The 13,582-nt window shown below is 40.9% G+C and overlaps 1 protein-coding gene, 1 long non-coding RNA gene and 1 other non-coding gene across 3 annotated transcripts; 1 reads left to right on the plus strand and 2 right to left on the minus strand.

Moving 5' to 3' along the window:
- Window positions 1–4,997: 4,997 nt before the first annotated feature.
- Window positions 4,998–5,630, minus strand: LOC111438322. Its single transcript, XM_023076221.1, has one exon. It carries the CDS (start codon window positions 5,628–5,630, stop codon window positions 4,998–5,000), a length of 633 nt encoding a protein of 210 aa, XP_022931989.1.
- Window positions 5,631–7,068: 1,438 nt separating this feature from the next.
- On the minus strand, window positions 7,069–8,299 carry LOC111438338. Its single transcript, XR_002709649.1, has 3 exons — window positions 8,274–8,299; window positions 8,112–8,193; window positions 7,069–7,561 (listed from the first exon to the last, which is right to left on the minus strand). It is a non-coding gene; the product is annotated as an uncharacterized LOC111438338 (long non-coding RNA).
- Window positions 8,300–10,163: 1,864 nt separating this feature from the next.
- On the plus strand, window positions 10,164–10,235 carry TRNAD-GUC. Its single transcript has one exon. It is a non-coding gene; the product is annotated as a tRNA-Asp (tRNA).
- The last annotated feature ends 3,347 nt before the right edge of the window (window positions 10,236–13,582 follow it).

Consider the following 13,582-nt stretch of genomic DNA (forward strand, 5'->3'; position numbering starts at 1 on the left):
CATGTCTCCACATGAATGATTGGATCAAATCATTTGTAACAATTACAAAGCAGACCGTATCAATAGTGTTACCAAGATAAGGCACCCAACCTTATCCATATACTATAGACCTTTTCAGTTATTACTTGAACATGATCATCCTATATGTCAACTACATACTATTCAAGTTTACCATAATAACCTTGGATCTTATATGATTATTGGATAATGTTTCACACATTAACAAATTACTTAATTCAAATAACCTTGGATCTTATATGATTATTGGATAATGTTTCACACAATAACAAATTACTTAATTCATGAATGAGAAAATGTTCAATTACAAAAAAACTACAAGCTTTAGGACATAAATCCCAATAGAAATGTCCTCCAAACCCCCGCTCAAATGCATACCAAACAATTCAGGATGCATATACAGATGAAAAAGGACAAATGACAAAGCCTAAGTGTACATTTTAGCCAGCATATCTAATGTTTTGGCTAAGAAACACGATGTTATGGGTACTGCTAAAGAGATTATGAAATCTCTGAAAGGGATGTTTGGACAACCGTCCTTCTCCCTTAGACATGACACCATAAAATACGTTTACAACTGTCGTATGAAAGAATGAACCTCAGTTAGAGAACATGTCCGGGACATGATGATCCATTTCAATGTGGTAGAAGTAAATGGAGCTGTCATTGATGAGAAGAGCCAAGTCAGTTTTTTCATGGAGTCTCTTCCAAAGAGCTTCCTACAGTTCCCCACGAATTCGATGATGAACAAGATAGAATATAACTTAACTGCTCTTCTCCATGAGCTACAGACTTATCAGTCTCTCTTAATGAACAAAGGACAAGCAGGAGAAGTAAATGTTGCTGTCTTTAAGAAATTAATACGAGGATCGTCCTCCAAAAATAAGTCTGGTCCTTCAACTTCTAAAAATATTTCGATAAAGAAGAAGGGTAAGGGGAAAGATAAGATTCCTACTGACCGCAAACGCAAGGTTCAAAATGCAAATAAAGGAAAATGTTTCCATTGCAAGAAAAACTGGCACTGGAAAAGAAACTGCCCAAAATACCTTGTAGAGAAGAAAGCCGAAAAGGCACAATAAGGTAAATATGATATACTAGTTGTAGAAATATATTAGTAGAGTATGATAACTCAACTTGGATACTAGATTCAGGGGCCACTAATCATATTTGTTCTTTTTTTTTTCCTTTCAGGAAACTAGCTCCTGGAGAATGCTTGCGGAAGGCGAGATAACACTCAGGGTTGGAACAGGAGAGGTTGTCTCAGCAATATCAGTAGGAATTTAAAGTTGTTTTTTTTGGAGATAGATTCATTATCTTAGATGATGTACTTTTTGTTCCTGGAATGAAAAGAAATCTAAATCTATCTCTTGTTTATTAGAACAATTGTATAAAGTATCTTTTGAAATCATTGAAGTGTTCATTTGCAAAAGAGGTATTCATATTTGTTCTCCAAAACTAGAAAACAACTTATATATGTTAAAACCAAGCGAAACAAAAGCTATTTTAAATACCGAGATGTTTAAAACAGCTGAAACTCAAAATAAACGACAAAAGACTTCGCCTAATACCTATATTTGGCACTTACGGCTAGGCCACATTAATCTCAATAGGATTAGGAGATTGGTTAAAAGAGGACTTCTAAATGAGTTAGAAGACAACTCTTTACCTCCATATGAGTCTTGTCTTGAGGGTAAAAGGACTAAACGACCTTTTTCCGAAAAAGGATATAGAGCCAAAGAAACCTTAGTACTTGTGCATACAGATCTCTGTGGTCCAATGAATGTCAAAGCACAAGGAGGGTATGAATATTTCATCAGTTTTATTAATGATTATTCAAGGTATGGCTATCTTTACCTAGTGCATCACAAGTCAGAAGCTCTTGAAAAGTTCAGAGAGTATAAACCGAGGTTGAGAATCTATTAGGAAAAACTATTAAAACACTTCGATCAGATCGAGGTGGAGAGTATATGGACTTAAGATTCCAGGACTATATTATAGAACATGGAATAATGTCTCAACTCTTAACCCCTGGTATACCTCAACAGAACGGTGTATCAAAAAGTAGAAATAGAACTTTGTTAGACATGGTTTGGTCTATGATGAGTTTTGCTCAATTACCTGATTTGTTTTGGGGATATGCAGTGGAGACTGCTGCATACATTTTGAACATGGTTACTTCTAAGAGTGTTTCAAAAATACCTTATGAGTTATCAAGAGGGCGTAAAGGTAGTTTACGTCACTTCAGGATTTGGGGATGCCCAGCACATTTGTTGTTGCAAAACTCTAAGAAATTAGAACGTCGTTCAAAATTATGCCTATTCGTAGGATACCCAAAAAAGAGATGAAAGATGATTTGTTTTATGACCCTCAAGAAAACAGAGTGTTTGTATCAACAAACGCTACATTCTTACACCCCCCTCATAGGGGCTACCTTCAGGAACACGTGGTCACCTACCTAAAATTTGAGGTCCCTTCTACGTACATCTGCATAGCTTTTCTGTCGGCTCTGTGCGGTGAGTATCCTCTCTTGATTTTCTGCACTGTTGCGTTGGTGACGTGAACCAACTCTAGTTCCAGTAGTTGCTGCATGCCTACCTCTTCCCAAAACACCGGTGTTCGTCACCTACGCCCATACAGTGCCTCAAAGAGTGTCATTTGGATAGTCGCTTGATAACTATTATTGTAGGCAAACTCCATTAAAGGCAGATGTTCATCCTAGCACCCAGAGAAATTTAAGGAACATGCTCGCAACATATCCTCTAAAATCTGGTTCAGCCTTTCGGTCAGTCCGTCCGTTTGAGGATGAAACGCTGTACTGAACCTCAACCGAGTTCCTAGTGCTTTCTGAAGACTCTTCCAAAACTGAGAGATGAACCTGGTGTCCCAGTTTGATACTATGGACACTGGTACCCCGTGCAGGCGTACTATCTCCTTGATATATAACTGAGCCCACCGATCCACTCGATATGTGGACTTTCCTGGAATGAAGTGGGTCGTCTTAGTCAGTCTGTCTACAACTACCCAGATGACGTTGAAACCCTGCTTTGTCTTTGGCAAACCCGAGACAAAATCCATACAGATTGCTTCCCATTTCCACTGAGGAATGTTCAGGGGCTGCAACAATCCTACTAGGTGCTACCTTGGGGTCTACATCTGCTGGCAGGTCATGTAACGGCTTACAAAATTTGCTATGTCCCTATTCATTCCAGACCACCAATAGTATCTTTTCAGATCCTGATAATCTTCGTACTTCTAGGGTAGAACGTATAAGATGTATCATGGGCTTCGGTCATAATATCTTTTAAGATTCCCTCGTCTCGAGAAACGCACAGGCGGTTTTGCCATAGCAGACTCTCGTCTGAGGAGATAGAATACCCTGCCGGTCTTTCTGTCTCAGTCTGACTCCACACTTTACTGAGGTGTTCATCATACCTTTGAGCGTCAATAATTTTCTTTCGTAGGGTGGGCTGTATGGTTAACTGTGCCATCTGAACATTACCACCTTTAACCACCACGTCTATCCTAGCCCTCTTCATCTCATCTTGTAGTCTTTCTTGTGTGGTGATCATCGCAGAAGTATGCACAGTCTTCCTGCTTAATGCATCAACTACCACGTTGGCTTTGCCTGGATGGTACAGGATCTCTATGTCATAATTCTTTACCAGTTCCAACCATCGCCTTTGTCTCATATTGAGCTCCTTCTGCGTGAATAAATACTTGAGGCTCTTATGATCGGTGAAGACTTGTACTTTTTTCCCATACAGGTAATGCCGCCACGTTTTTAGAGCAAATACTACCGCTGCTAACTCAAGGTCATGCGTGGGGTAGTTTCGTTCATATTCCTTCAGTTGTCGAGAAGCATACGCTATCACCTTACCCTTCTGCATGAGCACACACCCTAAACCTTTCCCTAATGCATCACTGTACACCACGAGATTACCTGACCTGTCTGGAACTGTAAGGACTGGTGCGGTTACCAACCTCTTCTTGAGTTCCTCGAAACTCTATTCGTAGGCTAGAGTCCAAGCAAAGGGCCTGCCCTTCTTGGTTAGGTGAGTTAGCATTAAGGAAATTTTGGAGAAATCCGGGACAAATCTTCTGTAATATCTAGCTAGCCCTAGAAAACTCCTCACCTCTGTGACTGTGGTCGGCTTTGGCCACCTCATCACTGCTTCTATCTTAGTTGGGTCCACTGTAATCCTTTGCTTGATACCACGTGACCCAAAAATGTTACTTCAGACAACCAAAACTCGCACTTAGAGAACTTGGCATACAACTGCTAGGCTCTTAGTATTGTCAAGACTTTTCTTAGATGTTTTCATGATCTGCCTATGACTTACCAAAATGTCGTCAATGAACACTATGACAAAAGTTTCTAAGAATTCCTTAAACACCCTATTCATTAGCTCTATGGAAACTGCTGGTGCATTGGTAAGGCCAAAGGACATAACGAGAAACTCGTAATGTCCATAATGACTTCTGAAGGTTGTCTTGGGTATGTCCTCTTCTCTAACCCTCAATTGATGATACCCCGATCTTAAGTCAATTTTGGAGAAGACTGTTGCTCCCTGTAGCTGATCAAACAGGTCGTCAATTCTCGGGAGAGGGTACTTATAGGTAGCAAGATGGCTAAATATAGGTAGCGTACCTGTGACAACTGCGTCAGGCTGGTCAGCTTGCCTGGCTGTTGTTGCATGGGCTACAGCTCGCCCCTGCTGATGTTGAGCACCCTGGCCCATCTGATGCTGTACTACAGGCCGGTTGACACGCTGATCATTTCTTTGAGGGCAATCCACTACAAAGTACCCTACCTGGCTGCATCTGTAGCAGGCGCCTGTTCCTGCTCTGTATTCCCCCGTGTGAGGATGCCGGCAGTTAGGACAAAGGGTCATGTTCCGTACCGGGGCTCTTCTTCGCTTATCAGTGTGGCTACGGGGCGGTCTTCCAGTTCTGGGGTGGCTAGGGTCTGTCCCATTTCCCTAGGCTACAGTGTGAGATGATTGTGTTGTTCCCAATTGTAGCTTGTTGGTGCAAGGCGCGTCGAGCAGGGTCGCCACTTGAAGGGCTTTGGAATAGATGAAGGATGACTGGGATGCCACATTCCCCTTTAGTTCCTCCCTCAGGCCAGCGATAAATCGTTCGCCCTTCAACTCCTCAGAACTAACATAGGCTGGAGAAAATCTTGCCAGCCTATTGAACTTCAAGTCATATTCCTCCACTAATCTATCTTCCTGTTTCAGTTTGAGAAATGTTGTCTGCATTTTCACTCTGGCAGTGATTGAGTAATATTTGTGGAGATACGCATCTTTAAACTGACACCAGGTAATAAACTCTCCTTGTGGTATAATGGTCATTTGAGCACCCTTCCACCAAAAGTGTGCCTCTCCTTTCAGCATATACGTCTCACAATGGACTTCATACTTTGGCGGGCAGTTCATAAAATGGAAGGCCGTTTCTATGGCCTCTAGCCAATTCTCAATGGCAATGGGATCCACCTTGCCTCCGTCAAAGGAAGGCGGTTTATGCCTCTGGAAATCTCTTAAGTAGCGGGACTCCACAGTCATAGTCCCTGAATCTTTGTCCCCTTGCCCTGTTGACTGATTAGTCATCATGGTTTATATCATTTGGTTCGTTAGAGCCTAATTTTCTATCGAGGTCATCATGAACGTCTGAAACATCTCTGCTATGGGCATGACTAATGACTGGTTTAGCAGGACTGCTGTACACGGGGTTGGACCCAATGGGACCTCCTCGAAGAAGGGAGCAGTAGGGGGTGTATCAAGCAGCTTTCGAGCCTTGGCCTTCCTTAGGCGTCTTTTGTTCTTGATGGCTGTGGTACTGTCCCCTCGCTAGTTTGGGGCGTATCCTTAACCTCCTCCTGAAATTCAAGTTGTTCCACTTCAGGTGTTGGAACCGAGGTGTCCTAAACTTCCTCTCTTCTTCCCCTTCGGGGTCCGGGCCCTACATATGGTTCGCGTCTCTTTGGTGTCATTATCTACCACAATAGAAAAAAGGAACTATGGTTACAATTCATTCGTAGCACATCTTCTAGGTAATGTGCGATTATAATGCCATAGTCGGTCATGGTATACTCTATAAATACTAGCTTAACCTTTGTCTATATGTTTCCATCGCGTGAGAACGTTTGGTTGTGAGCGGCATGTGTTTGACGAGCGAGGTCACAGAGGACACGACTCTCTATCCTAAATGTCTACATGACCTATAACCTGACTGCTCTAATACCAAATTTGTCACGACCCAATATTTTACTACGGACCGTGACTAATGACAAGACACAAATGCACAAAGTGATTTAAATATGAAGTAGAGAAAATCTTTAAATTCCAATAAAGTTTTTGAACGACAAACAAACAAAACACATGACAGTTTGGAAATAAATTTTGAAAGAATGTAAATACAAAATAAAGACTGGACTGACGCCACGGGACAACCCATTCCTCTATGACAAATCCCCGCCTCCATCACGCCCGCTCTTGACCGACGCCTCGCGCTCCTAAAAAGGAAAACATAACAAGGATGAGTATAAAAATTATACTTAGTAAGCCACCTACTTGTAGGCTCTCTTCGCATCCTAATTTAACAGGTTCCCACGGTTTTCTAATTCGGTTCTAGGATATTTGGTTCTAATCTTAGTCCCTTGGAGCTTGCCCCTTAGGTTTCACCGGTTCATCCTTTCATTAGACACCTAGAGGTTCCTTACGCCAAGTTAATATGGTCGGTATCTCTCTATGAGGTGCTACCTCTACATGGCTATCTGGGACTACATGGTGTCTAGCCTAGGGGTGTGCTGAATACCCCCAAGCCCATATAGTCGCCCTATGGGGGGCACAACCCCAACCCGTTTCCATGCAGCTAATGGGCTGTACGACGTGGGGACACATTTCCATGCGAAATGGCTAAGAGCAATAAGGACTGATCAGGGACCCTTGGTCCTCCCACGAAGCTATAGATATCGTTCTCACACTAGCAATCTATGAACACTCTTGAGGTACCTTGTTGACGTGGCTAGAGCGACATATCGCTCCTAACAGTAATCCCCTAAGCTTACCATAGAAATGGGCCCTAGCAATTAACAGAGTGTGCATGCAACCGTCTTCTAACATCATAATATATAATTCATGCAAACTAGGCATGCCGGCTCAACAGGGCGATGACCTCCATCAAGCACCTAGAACACGAAGTTCACGCTCAATGGGGCGAATTCATCCATCAAGCACCCGGAACGCGGAATACACAATTCCAACATAAATTAAACGCATGCATACGTACGGCGGAAGCTTAAAGCATACAAGCAACACTCAGATAATTCACCCAATACAATCATAACAATAAATCTAACTCATATTTTACATGGAGAGCTAATCTGAAGCAAAATTACTAGCATGCATGCAATCTAAGCGAATTCTACAAGTATTTCTTCCTAAATAACGGGTGGTGACTTAACTAGTTGACGCGTGCCTTTTTGTTAGCGTTTCTTTGCCCGTGATGTGTCCAAAAATACTGATTTCTTTAAATTAGGTCCCTATTCACGTAAAAAAAATATTAAAACTGGAACCGGGACAAAAATCGGGCAAACAGAGGGCAAACGGAACAAAACAGATGTTCCACGTGCGCTCACGCGCCGGCAGTGCGTTGGGAGTGAGAGGGCCATACGCGTGGGAGTGCGCCAGTCGCATGCCGCACGCGCGGCAGCTTCTGCGCAGTCGCGGATTGGTCGGTCCGGTTCGGCTCGGCTCGACTCGCGTTTGTGATTCGGCTCGACTTTGCAGACGGCACGTGTCGTCGCCTCGCTGGAGCTGCGTTGCTCTAGTCGATAGTCGACGCGTGTTCGGCGCCTGTCCCGCCACCCTCCGCCGCTCGCCGGCCGACCTTTTTTTTTTCTTCTTCTTTGTCCTCTGCAATCAAAAACACAATGTCCCCTTTACGATTTTCATATCTTTCGATTTGTATATCGGATTCATATGATTTCTTCGGTAAAGTTCTAGATCGTGTTACGGGCTACGTCCTAGTATTTTTTTTGTAATTTTTTGCTTGGCTACCAGATGAGTTAAGAGCGTCAGAAGTTCGCTTACCGTTCTCAGACGATTCTCGGATCTCCACCTTCTGGTTGAGGTCTCGGCCAAACTTCTTCACAAATCGTGCGTAGAGTTATTCCTATGTGAATATTTCAGCATTTTAGGACTCGATTCACATAGGAAAAACTCAAATATGAAAAATGTCGTTCAGAACCTTACCTCGTGAAACGTTCTTGGATCTTGACGAAGCGTCGGCCTTGCTAGCCTCTCAATCCTTGTACAAGTCTCGTCTGAAGGTGGATTTCAACGTGGTCCAATAAATTTTGCGGCTGATTCCTCTCTGTTTTCTCTGTAACTCTCTTTTTCCTTTGCAGGGGATTTGACGGGGTTTTCTTTGAACCCCTATTATGGCTGGAGGGGCAAAATGACATTTTTGCCCCTCAGTTGACTTGGCTTTTTTTTCTTTTTTTTTTTTTTCCTGGTGTTACAAACTCTCCCGTCTACGTCCTATTCTCGTTTCCAGGTTGCCTCTTCCTCACGGTGGTTATCCCATGAGACCTTTACTAAGGAAATATCTTTGTTACGCAACCGCCTAGTGTCTCGAGCCAAAATTCTGCTAGGCTTCTTCTCGTAAGACAGATCTTCCCGAAGAGGAAGCATCTCATGCTCGATTACACGAGTAGGGTCTGGAGTGTACTTTTGCAGCATGGATACATGAAACACATTGTGCATGGCGGCAAGGTTCGGTGGCACAGCAACTCTGTAAGCCACAGCCCCAACTCTTTCTAGAATCTCGAAGGGGCCTATGAACCTTGGGCTCAATTTCCCCTTCTTTCCGAACCTCAACACCCCTCTCATAAGGGCTACCTTCAGGAACATGTGGTCACCCACCTCAAATTCGAGGTCCCTTCTACGCACATCTGCATAGCTTTTCTGTCGGCTCTGTGCAGTGACTATCCTCTGCTTGATTTCCTGCACCGTTGCGTTGGTGACCTAAACCAACTCTGGTCCCAGTAGTTGCTGCGTGCCTACCTCTTCCCAAAACAACAGTGTTTGACACCTACGCCCATATAGTGCCTCAAAGGGTGCCATCTGGATAGTCGCTTGATAACTATTATTGTAGGCAAACTCCATTAAAGGCAGATGTTCGTCCTAGCACCCAGAGAAATTTAAGGAACATGCTCGCAACATATCCTCTAAAATCTGGTTCAGCCTTTTGGTCTGTTCGTCTGTTTGAGGATGGAACACTGTACTGAACCTCAACTGAGTTCCTAGTGCTTTCTGAAGACTCTTCCAAAACTGAGAGGTGAACCTGGTGTCCCAGTTTGATACTATGGACATTGGTACCCCGTGTAGGAGTACTATCTCCTTGATATATAACTGAGCCCACCGATCCACTCGATATGTGGACTTTCCTGAAATGAAGTGGGTCGTCTTAGTCAGTCTTTCTACAACTACCCAGATAACGTTGAAGTAAAATTAAGAAGTCTTTGTAGTAAGTATTCCCCCGAGTCATGAGGGTAAGTTGGGTTTGATCCTTGCCTGGTCGTTGTAGTATAGTGGTAAGCATTCTTGCCTGTCACGTGGGTGACCTGAGTTTGATCCCCGGCAACGGCTTTAATTTTTTAAATCTTCTTTTTCGTTATTTAAGAATATTTTCTTTTTTTATCGATCTTCAATTTGATTATTGAAGAAAATTTGTTGCGCTTATCCTTATCCTTTGATTTATATCGGGTTGACCTGAAGATTTTTTGTCAAGTCCAAATTAACAAATCATTGTGCTAAAGTGTGAGTATAAGTGATTGTCATGCGGGTGATTCGATTTCCATCCCTGACCAAATAGCATACTAATAACTCTGTCCATGATTGTCCTATTTTTGCAACTATACTATTTTGTTGGGGAGTGTAGGCTACAATAAATCGTCTATTCATACCATTAGCTTGGAAGAAAAAACAATCTCGTGAGACGTGGACTCTCCACTCCAGCAAGAAACGGCAAAACCGAAAGACTATATAGTCAGTGTAGTACTGTGGTAAGTAAAATTAAGAAGTCTTTGTAGTAAGTATTCCCCCGAGTCATGAGGGTAAGTTGGGCTTGATCCCCGCTTGGTCGTTGTAGTATAGTGGTAAGTATTCCCGCCTGTCACCCGGGTGACCCAGGTTCGATCCCTGGCAACGGCTTTTTCGTTATTTAAGAATTTTTTTTTTTTATCGATCTTCAATTTCATTATTGAAGAATATTTGTTGCGTTTATCTTTATCCTTTGATTTATATCGGGTTGATCTGGAGATTTTTGTCAAGTCCAAATTAACAAATCATTGTGCTAAAGTGTGAGTATTTGTGATTATCACGTGGTTGCTTTTATCCTTTGACTTATATCGGGTTGACCTCGAGATTGTTAATCATTGTACTAAAGTTTAAGTATTCGTGATTGTCACGTGGTTGCTTTTATTCTTTGACTTATATCGGGTTGAGCTCAATATTGTTAATCATTGTACTCAAGTGTAAGTATTTGTGATTGTCACGCGGGTGATTGGATTTCTGTCTATGACCAAGAAAACATATTCTATCTATGTCAATCATTGTCCTATCGTTGCGACTATTTTATTTTGTTGGGAGGGTGGATACAATAAATTGTCTATTACTACCATGAGCTTAGTAAAACAAAAAAAAAAACATAAAACTCGTGGGATGTGAACTCTCCATTCCTACCAGGACCGCAACAACGAAAGATTATAAGTCATTGTAGTACATTGGTAACTAAAATTAAGAAGTCTATGTAGTATACTCGTAAGTATTCCCCCAGTCACGACGGTGTCTAGGGTTTGATCACTTCCCAGTCGTTGGGTATAGTGGTAAGTAAACCCGCCATTCACGCGGGTGACTCGAATATTTGCTACGTTTATCCTTTTGCTTATATCGGGTTGGCACCAAGATTTTTGGCAAAACCCAAATTAACAAATCATTGTACTAAAGTGTAAGTATTCATGATTGTCATGCAGATGATTGGATTTCGATCCCTGACCAAAAAATATACTTTTAACTCTGTCCATGATTGTCCTATTCTTGCAACTATTCTATTTTGTTGGAGACTGCAGACTACAATAAATTGTCGATTACTAACTTGGTAAACAAAAAAAAAAAAAAAAAAAAAAANAAAAAAAAAAAAAAACTTGTGAGACGTGAACTCTCCATTCCTACCAGAACCGCAACACCGAAAGATTATAAGTCATTGTAGTACCATGGTAAATAAAATTAAGAAATTTTTGTAGTATACTCTAAGTATTCGCCCAGTCATGACAGTGACTAGGGTTAGATCCCTGCCCAGTCATTGTAGTATATTGGTAAGTATTCCTACCTGTCACCTAGGTGACTTGGGTTTGATCCTCGACAATAGTGTAAATTAGGCAACGGCGTAAATGTTTTAAATCTTCTTTTTAATTACTAAATAATATATATATTTTTTTTAATCTTCAATTTTGCATACGGGTTGACCTCATATTTTTGTCAAGTCCAAATTTGCAAATCATTGTACTAAAGTGCAAGTATTCGTGATTGTCACGCGGGTGGTTGGATTTCGATCCCTGACTTGAAAACAAGCTTCTCACTCGGTTCATGATTGTCATATTCTTGCAATTATTCTAGAGTGTAAGCTACAATAAATTGTTTATTACTATCGTGAGCTTGGTAAAAAAAAAAAAAAAAAAAAAAAACTCTAAATAACATATTTCTAACTATGTCCACCATTATCTACTTTTTGCAACTATTCTATTTGATTGGAGAGCGAATGCTACTGCTATAAATTGTCTACTAGGCAAAAGGAAAAAAAAAAAAAAAATCCGATCTTTTTTTACTATTGAGAACACGACTTGATGGAACATAGCATCTTTTTCTTGCTTTTTCAAGCATATTTTGAATGATACCCACCTTTGCATATTAATGCAACGTTCTTAAATCCTCAAAAGTTAGATGCTCGTATATGCATGGCCAAAAGCAAGAATTGTCTCAAGAGTTTTTGAAGCAAAGACGATTTTTGGCATAATTTTTGGAAGTAATATGAACATCTTGTTTACATACATTCTTACAAATTTTTATCCTATGCTTTTCTACAAAAATGACATATTAAGATAAATAATCCCGACACACTCCTTAGATTTATTTATGGCCTTCAAGGAGCCGTATGAGGTGAAAATCTCATGTTCAGTTCTGTAATAGCAATATGAACAATGATGTTATTACCAACTATGATTATTTAATAGTTTGAGTACCGTTGATATAGTTGAGACTCAATCAAAATATAGTTTCATATTTGCTACATATGATTGATAGTCGTGAATCAATAAACCGGACATCTTCTCTACACAATTTACACTTATAAAATGTCCTAATTAATGATACTTATATAACACTCAATTGTGGCTTTGTTAAATAATTGTCTACCTCTTCTTTTACACTTCCTCGAAAAGATCCATAAACTTGATTGTCACCTATTCATGTGTTAGTAACTCCACACCTTATCAATAGTTAAGATATCCAAGTCATTAGACTTTTAAATTGAACACACTACATAGTCAAACATAGTCAAACCTTACCTTGAAGTCATTGATCTCAAGACAGCGATTGCAGTACTTGTTCTAGCCAAGGGAACAAGTCAGCTTTGAGAATTCAGATGTCGCGAACAACGTCGACGTATGTGCGGGCCTCGAGTCACGTTACGAAAAAAGGTTTAGAAAACATGAGCGATGAAATACATTGGAAATCAACGTTATATGATAATAAGCAAAGAAATGAATACCATGACTTAGATAGCATATAACTCAGGGCAAGAAGAAGTGACAACTAGTCATATCCTCCTATAGTACATAAGCAAAGTACGCGTCACCCTCTTTCATCTATAGAACTCCAGCCGAATAGTTTGAAGTTGTGCTCTTTTGACTCTCATGGAACCATGATATTAATATTTCATAGTTCTAGATAAGTAAGTCCATGGTCTCGTTGTGAAATATTTTAAATGAATTTTTTCGCACATTTAGATATCTTATATATGAAGTTGAGAACTTGATTTTAATAGGAAGTTGGTACTAGAGATCTAGGTTTATAGATTTCGTAGACTAGCCCCATTGTTGATGTATCGTTGTCATGCTGATACATCGTTACTGTTAGGTATGTCCATAGAAACATCTTGAGCCTTAGACATACCTGATGACGACGGTGCATTAGAAGAGTCATGGACAAATCATGAGCCTACCTCATAGGATAGTCTACAAAATTTATAAACCACAGACCATATCAAAATTTAGGTAGGTTTCTAGTCCAAACTGTAATGACAGTGGAGTGGTCATCATAGGATAGTCATATCAAAATTTAGGTAGGTTTCTACCTCATAGGATAGTCTCAACGACTGGCAGTGGTCATTTGACGTGTAGTGACAGTGAGTACGGCGTGGGCAATGGTGGCACAGGACGGCGGAAGCGATGCACAACGGCAACATTTTAAAGAAAGAGAAGATGATGATAAAGAGGAAGAAC

The sequence above is a fragment of the Cucurbita moschata genome, unplaced genomic scaffold, assembly GCF_002738365.1.
Source record: "Cucurbita moschata cultivar Rifu unplaced genomic scaffold, Cmos_1.0 Cmo_Scf00073, whole genome shotgun sequence".
NCBI classification, from domain to species: Eukaryota; Viridiplantae; Streptophyta; class Magnoliopsida; order Cucurbitales; family Cucurbitaceae; genus Cucurbita; species Cucurbita moschata.